The 14,066-nt window shown below is 40.2% G+C and overlaps 1 protein-coding gene across 1 annotated transcript in view; it reads left to right on the top strand.

Moving 5' to 3' along the window:
- Window positions 1–14,066, top strand: part of TDRD12 (tudor domain containing 12) — a 68,026-nt gene that overhangs the window by 12,857 nt on the left and 41,103 nt on the right. Inside the window, exons 8-9 of the mRNA XM_032249147.1 lie at window positions 11,473–11,570; window positions 12,172–12,248. Of these exons, the coding sequence (XP_032105038.1) occupies window positions 11,473–11,570; window positions 12,172–12,248 (175 nt within the window). The remainder of the gene's footprint in view (window positions 1–11,472; window positions 11,571–12,171; window positions 12,249–14,066) is intronic.

The following is a 14,066-nucleotide window of genomic DNA, read 5'->3' as shown; positions in this document are numbered from 1 at the left end:
TATTAAAAAAGAATACAAAAATTAGTCGGGTGTGGTAGCACATGCCTGTAGTCCCAGCTACTTGGGAGGCTGAGGCAGGAAAATCGCTTGAATCTGGGAAGTGGAGGTTGCAGTGAGCCAAGATTGTGTCATTACACTCCAGCCTGGGTGACAGAGGCTCTGTCTCAAAAAACAAACAATTAATTAAATTAAACTGTAGACCAGGCACGGTGGCTCATGCCTGTAATCCCAGCACTTTGGGAGGCCAAGGTGGGTGGATCACCTTTGAGACCAGCCTGGCCAACATGGTGAAACCCTGTCTCTACTAAAAATACAAAAATTAGGTGGCGTGGTGGCACGTGCTTGTAGTCTCAGCTACTCAGGAGGCTGAGCCAGGAGAATTGCTTGAACCTGGGAGGCAGAGGTTGCAGTGAACCAAGATTGTGCCACTGCACTCTAGCCTGGGTGACAGCGAGACTCTGGCTCAAAAAGAAATAAATAAATACAATTGTAGAGCTTTTCTTTCCCAAGTTTTCCAGAGGGTATTTATAAAATTTTTATTTCACAGAAATGAAATCCTACTATATATGCCTCTTTGTAATGTATTTTACTTAGTATATGGCTGAACTCCTTTCTAGGTCAAATATATTCGGTATAACGTGTTTAAGGACATAGACTATGATGTGAGACTGTCAAGGTGTCAGGCTGCTTCCTTCTCTGGGACGTGGGGTGGTGTCGTCGCCATCCCCCTGCGAGTTGCTGAACTGGGCCATCTGTGTAGTGTGCTTGACTCAGCACCTGGCCTGTGGCAGCCTCAGCCCATGTGGCTCCTGCCTCAGATTCTGATATGCCTTCTGTAGGGGGTCCAGGTGAGAATTATGGCAGAAGGTAGCCCCTATCTATTGTTGATGGGAGTGTATTCTTTCCTTTTATATTTTTTTTCCATTGGAGGAATAAAAATACCAGGCACTACATCACTATGTTTAATTATTGTGTGGCTTTCCATTGTGTGATATGTCAAAATTACTTTCAGGAGTCCCAGCTTGCTGGGCAGTAATTGTTTCCTGCTTACTACAATTAGTACTGGAATGAACTGTGCTTATCTTTGAAAAGGAAAAGGTTATGGTGAACAACAACAAAAAGCTAATGTGAGGTGTGACTGAATTGGCATGTAAAAAACAGAATTATTAGGTGTTACTTTTCCAAGTACGGATTTCCCTTTCCTTTAATTATTGTGAGAAGCTACCTCAACTATATTTCAGTTAGTTTTTGGTATTTCTCTTTGAAGTTGCCTAATATTTTTAAGAGTCAAAGTATAATACCTTGCTAATACTTGGTTAAACAATCCCATATTACAGAAGGACTACAGTGAAAAATAATTTTTTCCTTTGCAACCTCTTCTTACCCCAGAATGTCCCCTAGAGATAAACCCACTTTTTAAAGTTGTTTATTTTGGTAGTTTTCTCCAGATTTAAAAATAATTATGTATATTTTACTATTTCACTTCTTAGCTTTAGACATTGTCTTGATTTCTAGGGCAGATTTGCTCTCATGTCCCTAACCCACATTCATTCATTCATCAGATATTTATGAAGCCCTTACTGTCAGGTGCTGTTCTGGAGATTCACAGGAGGGAAACAAAATCTCTGCTTCCATAGAGTTAATAGCCATCTCCTCAATAAAATTTTTTATTTTACAATAATCACAAACTTACAGAAAAGTTGGAGAGTATTACAAAGAACTTTTTTCCCAAACCATTTGAGAATAAGTTGCTAACTGGATTCCTCAATACTTGAGTTTTTCCTAGAAAGAAGGACATGCTCAAAAATATCTACAATACAATGATCAGAGCATGAAGATTAACACTGATACATTGTGATCATATAACTCCCAGACACCATTCAGGTTTTGCTGATTATCCTGATATTCCCTTTTTAGCAAATAGATGTCATTGAGCATCACTTGTTGCATTTAGAAAACACATTTCTTTACTCTTCTTTCCTCTGGAATAGTTCCTGGGTCTCCTTGATTTTTATGACCTGGCGCTTTGGCAAATTATAGACTCATTGTTTTGTAGAATGTGTTCTGGATTTTGGCCATTCTAATAGGGGTGCAGTGGAATATCACTATTTTAATTTGTATTTCTCTAATGACATATGATGCGAGCATCTTTTCATATGCTCATTTGCTGTTGGTATTTCTTCTCAGATAGGAGGTCTCTTCAGGATTTACCTATTTTATTTTATTTATTTATTTTTTGAGATGGAGCCTTGTTCTTTCACCCAGGCTGGAGTGCAGAGGTGTGATCTCAGCTCATTGCAACCTCTTCCTCCCGGGCTCAAGCCTCTTGCCTCAGCCTCCCGAGTAGCTAGGATGATAGGTGCCTGCCACCACACCTGGCTAATTTTTGTAACTGTAGTAGAGACGGAGTTTCACCATGTTGGCCAGGCTGATCTCAAACTCCGGAGCTCAAGTGATCCATCCGCCTCAGCCTCTGAAAGTGCTAGGATTACAGGTGTGAGCCACCGTGCCTGGCAAGGATTTGCCTGTTTTAAATGGACTTCTTTGTCATCTTATCATTGAGTTTTAGGAGTACTTCGCATGTTTTGGATGACAGTTCTTTTTTACATGTGCCCGTTGCAAACATTTCCTCCCAGTGTGTGACTTGCCTCTCATTTTCTTGACAGTGTGTTTCACAGAGCAGAAGTCTTTAGTTTTAATGAAGTCCAGATGATCAGTTGCTTCTTTCATGGACTGTGCTTTTGGTGTTGTCTCTAAAAACCTATCCCCGTACTCAAGGCCACCTAGGTTTTCTCCTATGTTATTTTCTAGGAGTTTTGTATTTTTCATTTTTCATTTAGGTCTCTGATCTGTTTGAGTTGACTTTCGTGAAGCATATAAATTCTGTGTCTAGAGTCATTTTTCTGCATGTGGATGCTCAGTTGTTCCCTCACCGTTCGTTGGAAAGAGAATGTTGGCAGTTTTATTAGAAAGAGCAATCTTACATACTCTTTGGAAAAGAAGCTCATCGACAGTAGAGAAGCTTTTGGGAGGTGGCAATCTCTGACTGGTAGGTGATGGTGGTAGGTAAAACTAGTCTTAAAGTCATGACAGGTTATTTCGGCAGCTACCAATAAAACTGGTGTTGGGATTCTGGCAGAGCACCTCAGCAGTGGGGCCAAGAAGGTGTTCTGTGCCTCGAGTACTTTTCCTCTGGCCCCTCAACTCTGATTTAGTTGGAGGTGAAAGAATGACCTAGCTCGTATAATTAACTTTCACAAGACTAATGGGTTTAAAGTGATTATTGATATACAGTCATGTGTTACTTACTGAATGGAGTACGTTCTTAGAAACACGCCATTAGGTGGTTTTGGTGTGCAAACATCATAGGGTGTACTTGCACCAACCTACGTGGTACAGCCTACCACACATACAGGTCATATGGTATAGCCTGTGGCTCCTGTGCCACAAACCTGTACAGCATGCTACTGTTTTGAATGCTGTAGGGAGCTGTAACACAATGGTAGCTGTGTTATCTAAAGACTTTCGACATAGAAAAGATACTGATTATGCTGTGATGTTGCTAGGCAGTAGGAATTTTTCACCTTCGTTAACGTCTTATGAGACCACCATTGTATATGTGGTCTGTTGCTGATGGGAAGGTTGGCATTCGGCACTTGACTGGAGTTGGATTGCTGTCTGCCATGTTTCTTACCATCTTTGGTTTTATTGCCCATGGTTTTTTGTTCCTCTTTTGACTTCTACTCTTTTCCTACCACTTGTGATTTTAATTGGGCATTTTGATAGCATAGAAATGGACCTTTAATGATGTGGTGGCGGGGGTGGGGAGAGGGAAATGTCTAGAGCCCTGTGATTAGACTCAGTCTTCTAGAGAGCCTGTGCCCTCAGGCTGTACACTGCTCACTTCTCTGGTGCCCCTCAGTGTCCCTCACCTCCCGCCTTATATGGGACAGGATGGCTGGAGGGGGTTGAGTTGTGTTATTTTCCTCCCCCCACCAGAAGGCTAAGTTGGGCTGTATTTCCCTTCCTCTAGGTTAAGAAGCTTCTCATAAATCCCAGTAGTTTAGGCTCTAGTTCAATAGTTTCTCCTGAAGTCAGGCCCTTTTAGGAAGGAAAGCATGCCCTCTGTATTTCCAAGTAGTTGCTTTTCTCTTCCTCCTGTTGAAGTACAAGGTGATTTTTCTGTAATACTCAGTGTGAGAACCTGCTAGAGCTCCAGGAGATAGAACTCACAGAAGTGTGGCACCCAGCCCCCTATCCCGGAGTTTTCATTAACAGAGGTGTCCACGCTGAGCCTCCAGCAAATTGTCAGTTATAGTTCAGGTTTCCCACCTCACTCCTGGTCCCATAGAAGTTTCTTCTTCTGGATTTCTGCCCCTATCCCTTCTCAGTCTCTCTGTCCACGTGTCAGTCTCTCCAGTGTGGGGGCAGCAGTTTGCCCTGTGACCTCACTTGGATGGACCTAGGAAGAGTTCCTGATTTTTCAGTGTGTTCAGCTTTTTACATTAGAATAGAGTGGTAACCATCAAGCTTTTTACATGCTCAACTGGAAACTGGAAATTACACTAAGTTTTAAAATGTAAGATTGACAAATATAAGTTTACAGCATTTACTTCTTGGAGATTTTAATTGCTTTTCTTTTTTTTACTTATGTTGTCCATCTTCATTGACTCCTTAAGTTGTTCCAGATCCTCATTTATGGTATCCAACATCTCCTGTGATTTGAATCTTTTAACATCTATTGAGACTCCTATTACGAGCCAGGATATGATCTCTCTTGGAAAATATTCTGTGTGTACCTTAGAAGAATATGTGCTTTGCTGTGCTTGGGTAGAATGTTATAGAAATCTCAACTGGTTGATAGCGTTATTCAAATCTTCTTTATCTTTATTGATTTTCCACTAACTGTTCTGGCAATTATTGAGAAAGAGATTTTGAAGTAGCCAACTATAGTTGTTTTGTTTTCTCTTTCTAGTTCTGTCAGTTTTTCCTTCATGTATTTTGAAGGTCTGTTATTTAGGTACATAAAAGCTTAGAATTTTTATGTCCCCATGATGAATTGATTCCCCAGTCATTGTTAAATGGCTCTCTTGATCACAGATAGTATCTTTGCTCTGAAATCCACCTTAATATTCATGCAGCTGCTCTAGATTTCTTTTGATTAATATTAGCATAGTATGTCTTTTTATGTCCTTTTAGTTTTAACCTATTTGTGTCTTTATATTTAAAGGGGAGTTCTTGTAGGGAGCATATAGTTGTGTCCAATCTGTCCATCTCTGTCTTTTAACTGGAGTATTTAAATCATTTATATTTGATGCAATTTATTTAAAATTTTTTGCCATTTAAAATTTTTGTGGGTACATAGTAGGTATATATATTTATGGGGTACATGAGATGTTTTGATACAGGTATGCAATGTGAAATAAGCACGTCATGGAGAATGGGGTACCCATCCTCTCAAGCTTTACCCTTGGCGTTACAAACAATCCAGTTACACCTTTAAGTGATGTAAAAATCTAAAACTAAGCATTGATTTATAGTCACCCTATTGTGCTGTAAAATAGTAGATCTTAATTCTTTCTAATTTAATGTAATGTGTTGATGTTATTGGCTTTTAATCTAGCATCTTGCCATTTTCTGTTTGTCTCATCTGGTTTTTGTTCCCTTTACCCTATTTTTCTGCTTGCTTTTGGATTAAGTACCTTTTATGCTCCATTTTAACTTGTTTGTTAGCTTATTAACTATAACCTTTGTTTTTTTTTTTTTCTTTTTGAGACAGAGTCTTGCCCTGTCACCCAGGCTGGAGTACAGTGGTGCAATCTTGGCTCACTGCACCCTTTGCCTCCTGGGTTCATGTGATTCTCCTGCCTCAGCCTCCTGAGTAGTTGGGACTACAAGCATGTGCCACCATGCTCAGCTAGTTTTTGTGTTTTTAGTAGAGATGGGGTTTCACCACGTTGGCCAGGGTGGTCTTGAACTCCCAACCTTAAGTGATCCACTAGCCTCAGCCTCCCAAAGTGCTGGGATTAAAGGCACGAGCCACCACACCTGGCCAACTATATTTTTTTGTTTTGTATGCTTAGTGATTGCTTTAGGGCTTAGAGTAAACATCTTTACTTCTCATAGTCTACCTTCAAGCAGTATTAGGCACTTCATGGATGGCATGAGGAACTTACATCAGTCTCCTTCCATTTCTTCCCTCCTGACCTTTATGCAATTGTTGTCATGCATTTTATTTTATTTTATTTACTTATTTTTGAGATGGAGTTTTGCTCTTGTTTCCCAGGCTGGAGTGCAATAGGGCAATTTTGGTTCACTGCAGCCTCTGCCATCTGGGTTCAAGTGATTCTCCTGCCTCAGCCTCCGGAATGGCTGGTACCACAGGTGTGTGCCACTATGCTCAGCTAATTTTTGTATTTTTAGTAGAGATGGAGTTTCACCATGTTGGCCAGGCTGGTCTCAAACTCCTAACCTCAGGTGATCCACCTGCCTCAGCCTCCCAAAGTGCCCGGTCTGTTGTCATGCATTTTAATCCTTCATATATTAGAAACTCCACAATACTTTATCATTTTTTTATTAAGTAGTCAATTCTTTTGCTCTTTTTTTGAAAGAAGAAAGAAGATTAATTCTCTAACGTGTCATAAGCATGCAGGCAGGTCGTCAGAGTCTGTGTTCCTTCTGTCTTATTCGCCTTGCCATCCTGAAGGTTTTGCTGCCATCCTCCTGTTCCAAAATGATCTATCACTGTGTCTCCCTTCCAGCTAGTTGGGGGGTGGGGGAAGAGGAGAAGGGGGTACAACTCAGAGATTGCACACGCTGCTTCCTCTCTCATTGAAGGTCTGGGAGAAGTTGTCCTTCTTTTGGATTGCCAGGCTCCCACTAAAAATCAGGGGTTCTGTTACCTCAAAGCCAGAGTTAGAAAACTGCCACCATGGGCCAAATCCGGCCTGCCACCTATTTTTGTACAACCTCTAAGCTAAAAGTGATTTTTCCATTTTTTAAATAGTTAAAAAAAAAAAAAGAGAAAGAATGTTTTGTGACACATTAAAAGGATATGAAATTGAAATCTCAGTATTTACAAATAAAGTTTTACTGAACATAGCTGGACGCATTTGCTTACGTATTGTGTACAACTGCTTTTGCACTGTCACAGCTGAGTTAGTGGTTGTACCTTAGGCCACCTGTCCCACAAAGCCTGCAGTATTTTTTTACCAGCTGGCACTTTGCAGAAGGAGTTTGCGGACACTGATCTGGAGCATGGACTGAATGATATTACAGGATAACTAACAGACCTTGTCACACTCCCCCAGCACGGAGACCACAGATTTTGTATGTCTCTTTAGACTTTAACTCTATTTTAAGAAAGATTTTTAAGATGAGGATATATGTTTTTATATTTACCTTCATATTTATCATTTCTGATGGTCTTTATTCTCTCTTTTATTTTTCCTCTTCAGAGACAGGGTCTTGAACTGTTGCCCAAGCTGGAGTGCAGTGGTGTGATCATAGCTCACTGCAGCCTCAAACACCTCAGCCTCCCAAGTTGCTGGGACTAGGCACACGTCACCATGCCTGGCTAATTTTCAGACTTTAGAGACAGATTTTCATCATGTTGGTCAGGCTGGTCTCAGACTCCTGACCTCAGGTGATCTGCCTACCTTGGCCTTGCAAAGTGCTGGGATTACAGGTGTGAGCCACTGCACCTGGCCTTTCTTTAGCTTACTTTGCTTGGATGGAGCATATCTACACCCTAAGGGCCGGGTATGTGGGAGCTGTTTCTCATCAGCTCTTGAGCCCTGTTACTCTCATTGCAATGGCAGGGGTGGCCTTTTGGATTGCAGATCACTTTCCTCATTACTTATGACACTGCACGTGTTTTCATGTTCCTGTCGGCAATTTGTGTGTTCTCCTTTGTGAAGTTCCTGTTTACATGTTTTAAAACTTAGATTTTTCTTATCATAATAAGCTGTGAGAGTTTTTGTTTTTAATCTTTTTGGAGACAGGGTCTCCCTATGCTGGCCAGGCTGGTCTCAGACTCCTGGCCTCAAGCAGTCCCCCTGCTTCAGTCTTCCGAAGTGCTAGGATTATGGGCACAAGCCACTGTGCTTGACTGAGTTTTAAAAAGTGTATTCTGGAGATGTCATTTGTCATATATTTGTATTGTAAATAAATTTCTTTCTAGTCTGTGGCTTGTCTTTTCATTTTCTTAATGGTATTTTTCAGAGAGAGAAGTTTTTGATTTTGATAAAATCTAGCTAATCCCTTTTTTTCTTTTAGGATTTCACGTCCTCTTTAAGAAATCGTTGCTTTCTCTATGTTTTCTAGTTTTGGCTTTTATATTTAATTCTAGGACCCATTTCAAGTTAGCGATGTGAGGTAAGGGTCAGGATTTGGTTTTGTTTCTTCCATGTGGGTATTCAGTTGTTCCACTGTATATTATTTGGCATTTGTTGAGCTGCATCTTCAAGGTAGATTCCTGGAAGAGGGGTTTCTGGTCAAAGAATGGTTTTATCTCGTTGCCAGGTGCTGTGGGTACTGTATTATCTGGGAGTCTCATGGGAATCTAGGAGGCTGTCTGTTTGCCCACAGCCTCGCCAGCACAGAGTTTCAAGTTTTTGGCTTTTTTTCAGTTTGCAGTGAGAAATAGTATCTTAAATGAGTTTCTATTTACATCTCCTTATTATGAGTGCCACTTATGAGTCTTTAATAAGTCACATACATTTATTGTGATTTGATATATATTTGGACTTCTTTTCATTATCTCATTTTGTATTTTTGTTTGTTTAAGACAGAATCTCACTCTGTCACTGAGGCTGGAGTGCAGTGGCTCACTGCAGTCTCTGCCTCTCCGCTTCAAGTGATTCTTTCACCTCAGCCTCCCAAGTACCTGGGATTAAAGGCACGTGCCACCACGCCCAGCTAATTTTTGTATTTTTAGTAGTGACGGGGTTTCACTATGTTGGCCAGGCTGGTCTTGAACTTCTGACCTCAGTGATCCACCTGCCTTGGGCTCCCAAAGTGAGCCACCACACCTGGACTCATTTTGTGTTTGCTATTGACTGTAGTTTTTCTATTTTATTTGTTATGTTCTGCCTCCTCTTGAATTGACCATTTTCTCCCTCTTCCTTTCTACTCTTTTATGTATTGCATTTCATTTCTCTTGGCCTTAAATTTTATATATACTTACACTTTCTAATAAAGTTTCAAGGTAATCATGGTTCTCACATCAAGAATGTCGCCTTTTCTTTTATAAACTCCTCTTCTGTTTCTGTTCTATTTTCTAGAATTTTAGTTTAATCCTGCTGTTTTATATTTTCTTTAAGTTCCTTAGAGTGGAATTTCTTGGGTTCAAATCCCAGATCTGTTCTGAATTAGCTGAATAAACATGGGCAAGCTATTTCACCTCTCTGTGCCTGCTTTTCCTAATCTGAAAAGGGGGAAATAATTGTGCCCATAGAGAAATCACATGGAATTCAGTAAAGTACATGCTACTGTCACATAAAATTGAATTATATAAAGTTAATTCATATAAAGCATTTAGAATAGTTCTTGATATATAATAAGTACTAAGTAGATGTTGATTATATAATTAATATTATGGAACTGCTGGTTTCTTCTTCTCCTTCCCCAAGTATATACTTTGTAGTTCTTTTAATAAGGAGCTGTCTTTGTTCACACTGCTATAAGGGAATTCCTGAGACTGAATAGTTTAGCAAGAAAAGATTTATTGGCTCACAATTGTGCAAGCTGTACAAGAAGCATAGAGCTGGCATATGCTTCTGGTGAGGCCTCAGGAAGCTTCCAATCATGGCGGAAGGGGAACAGGAGCTGTGTGTCACCCGACGAAAGAGGAAGAGAGAGAGAGGGGAGGGAGTGCTATGTTATCTATCTATTTATTTATTTATATTTTTATTTTTTGAGATGGAGTCCCACTGTGTGACCCAGGCTAGAATGCTGTGGTGCAGTCTCAATTCACTGCAATCTCCACTTCCCAGGTTCAAGTGATTCTCCTGCTTCAGCCTCCCAAGTAGCTGGGACTACAGGAGTGCATCACCATGCCTGGAAAACTTTCGTATTTTCAGTAGAGACAGGGTTTTACCATGTTGAGCAGGCTGGTCTTGAACTCCTGACCTCAAGTGATCCACCTACCTTGGCCTCCTACAGTGCTGGGATTACAGGCGTGCCACAGTGCTTGGCCTGTTTGGTTTCATAAATACTATTTCTTCTTTTATTTCTTGGATATTTTAAATAAGTTTATTTGAAAGTCCTTTTCAGACTGATGTTTTATCCTCATATCATCAGGTGTGAATATTTCTCTCCCAATCTCCTGTTTATTTATTTACTGTTTATGATGGCATTGGACTACTTTGCGGACTTAGTGATTTTTGTTTAAGAACTTGTCTTGTATGGACATTTCTCTCGGTGAATTTTAACTACCACCTCCACTCCTAGTTCTATAGTTTTATCTTTTTGGCTGAAAGTTGTACCCTGATAATGTAATTCCAAACCAAAAGACCACATGACATGCAGACTTGGGCTCCAAATTACTTTAAAGAAGGGTTAGGGCAGTTTATAATATCATTTCATATTTCAATGACTTCTGTTATTTAATAGGTGAAAGGTGTATCTTGTCATTTCAATTTGTGTTTCTTTTATTAATAGTAGGACACTTCTGTAGAATTGCCTCTCTGTTTCCCTAATAAATGATTGCTGGGTAAAACAACAGCCATTTTATAATGCTCATGGGTTCTGTGGTCAGGAATTCAGAACAGGCATGGCAGGAGGGTTTGCCTTTGTTCCACACTGTCCAGGGCCTCGGGAGGGAAACTTGAGGGCTGGCAGTAACTAAGCGGGTGCATCTGAGGACTCAGGCACGTTCTGGCAGTTGATGCCAACTTTTGGCTGGGACCTCAGCTGGGGCTGTCATCCACAATACCCTGGCAACCTTTCCATGTGGCGGCTTCCCCACAGCATCACGGCTGGGCTTCAAACGTGAGCATCTAAGATGGCAAATGCTGACTATGTCACGTTTTGGTGATGTTGCTTTAGAAGTCACACAGCACCACTTCCCTGTTGGTTATGAGCCCACCCAGATGCATGGGAAAGGAACATAGAGTCCACCTCTTGGAGGGAGGCAGGGTCAAGTTGTAAGAAGGCCCTGTGTGTTGGTGCACGTTGCTCTTGTCTTAGGGAAATGTCACCTGACAAGTTGGGAAAATATTATTGTGTTCAATTATTAGTCAGCTGGTATGGGAATTTTTAGAACATTGTAATTGTTTTTTTACAATAAAGGTTGAAACAAGATTTTAAAATGTAATCCCCTCAAGTAAGGCTTATTACAAATTCATATTCCATAAAAATTTTACATATTAAGACTTTATAATAGTATTTGCTTTTATTATATTCCTTTATATCCTGTTTATTAATATCACTTTTCCATGTAGCTTTCTTATTACCATTTTTATTTTGCAGACGAAGCTGTAAAATGTAATATGGATTCCTTGAGAGATTCACCTAAAAACAAATCTGAAAAGAAACAGCATTGCATCTCTTTAAAAGATACAAATAAGGTTGTATTTTAAAAATGCTCTTTAATTACAAAGTTCATGTAGTGTTAACTTAAAATTTTTCTCTTTTGAAATCTCTCTGAAACCAAAAGTATGTTTTCTATTAAAAAATCCTTGGCCATGTTAGCTTTGTTCATGAAAAAGTATAGTTTGCATGTTTGCTTATTTTGAAAGGAGAAAATAATTCCAGCTCCTTCACATCAAGCTCTTACTCTCGGCCTAGTTTGCTTTCTACAGAATTGGATATTGATTCTCCCTTTAACGAAGGTGTGAAAATCTGGAATTCCGGGGCATTGTCATAGTGACGTGCAAGTCTAACCTGCCTTCCGGTCCCTTTGACAAGACAGGTGAAAGTCATCGCAGGACATTTTAAATGTCTGGAATGCCAGCGGCCTGCCATTTGTATGTTTAATGAGTGGTTATGGCACTGGCATAATCACCCAGTTTTCCAGTTTTTTGTCTCTCCATATCTCTGTGTGCATGAAAATTGTCTGGGATGGTTGTTCATGAGAATAACTCCCATGGAATTTTAGTTCCAAAAGAATGTATATATGTTGCTGGCATACACATTCTTTCTGAAACAAAGTTTTTTTTTTTTTAACAGCGTGTTGAATCTTCAGCATACTGGCCAACAAAAAGAGGCATAACCATATATGCTGATCCAGATATACCAGAAGCAAGGTATGATTTGAAAATTCAAGCTGGTGTGGTGGCGCCTGCCTGTAGTCCCAGCTACTAGGGAGGCAAAGCTGGGGGGATCGCTTAAGCCCACGAGGTCGAGGCTTCAGTGAGCTATGATCATACCACTGCACTCCAGCCGAGGTGACAGAGTGAGACTCTATCTCAAAAAAGAAAAAAAAAAAAGAAAGAAAAAAGAATAAATAATTCGGTGTATAATTGACTAGAGACTTAAGAGTGATATTGTCTTATACAGTGCTCTGTAAGATTGATGATGGGAAAATGGTCCATTTTCAAAGAGTGGCCCAGGCAATTTTGGTTAAACATCATATATATTAACAGAAAAATGTGACACCTGGTTGATAATCAGAGTTGACTGAAAACTAGTAGTGGCCCTAGAGTCTGTCTCCTCTTTGCCTTGTTGGACAGAGCTGTCCCTGTAAGGCAGGTCTGAAGTTTGGCATGGAGTGGTCCTGATGGGCGGCATGGCCTCACATGGCCAGATGGAAGCAGAGGCTGAGTGGTTACCCGGGGTGGAAAGAGAAGAATGTTTTCATGAGTCTCAGAGGCTGGGTCTGTACTCTGTCCTCTTCAAGATATGTGTCAGTGACGTTAATGACATCGCAGAAAGGATGTCATATTGTATCACTTCGTGAATGGCCTAAGAACTCAAAGCAGTAGACTTTCACACTTCCCCTCGTGGATGTTATGCTGTGGTTTGTCGTATGTTTTACTTTTACATATCTCATAAATGCTAGACTCTATCTCACTTTTATTTAAATAGTCAATTACAACCTACAGAGAGTTAACTAACACAAATATCTTCTCTTATTTTACCTATGTGATTGCACTGGTGTTTTTTACTTTTTGTGTAGATCCCTATTTCCATCTGGTATCATTTTCCTTCTACCTAAAGGACGTCCTTTAGTATTTCTTGTATTGCAGGTCTGCTGTTGATGAACTCTTTCAGCATTTTTTTTTTTTTTTTTAAGTATTCAGGTTCATTTTAAGAAGGATACCTTTGCTAGGTGTAGAATTCGAGGTCGACAGAACTTTATTTAAAGATGTTGCCCCTCTGTCTTCTTGCTTGCATTGTTCCCAGCACTGCCTCTGCTGTAACCGCTGCCTTTCTTTCTCTGACATTTCTCTGACTACTTCTCAGATTTTCTCTTGATTACTGGTTTGAGCAATTTAATTTTGGTATACCAGCTGGGCACAGTGGCTCTCGCCTATGATCCTAGCACTTTGGAAGGCCGAGGTGGGCAGATGACCCGAGGTCAGGAGTTCAATACCAGCCTGGCCAACATGGTGAAACCCCGTCTCTACTAAAAATACAAAAAAGTTAGCTGGGTGTGATGGTGGGCGCCTGTAATTCCAGCTACTTGGGAGACTGAGGCAGGAGAATCGCTTCAACCCAGGAGGTAGAGGTTTCAATGAGCTGAGATCATGCCACTGCACTGCAACCTGAGTGACAGAGCAAGACCCCATCTAAAAAAAAAAAAAAAAAAATTTATTGTATACCTTGCTGTCGTTGCTATCATATTTCTTATGCTTGGGGTTCATGAATGTTCTTCATTTGTATCTTTCTTACGTCAAATAGTCATTATGTCTACAAATATCTTTTCTGCACCAATCTCTTTTTCCTCTCCTTTTAGAGATTCTCATAAAACAAATGTCAGATATTTTGATATTGTCCCAAAAGTCCCTGAGGCTCTGTTCATTTTTTCAGCCTTTCGGTCTTGCTGTTCTTTAGATTAATGATTCTACTGATCTGTCTGTATGCTCATTCTCTTCTATCAATCTGCCTTCTGCTATTGAGCC

This window comes from Sapajus apella, unplaced genomic scaffold, assembly GCF_009761245.1.
Source record: "Sapajus apella isolate SASKATOON/1434 unplaced genomic scaffold, GSC_monkey_1.0 scaffold68, whole genome shotgun sequence".
Lineage (NCBI taxonomy): Eukaryota > Metazoa > Chordata > Mammalia > Primates > Cebidae > Sapajus > Sapajus apella.
This window is presented reverse-complemented; position numbering and strand designations above follow the sequence as displayed.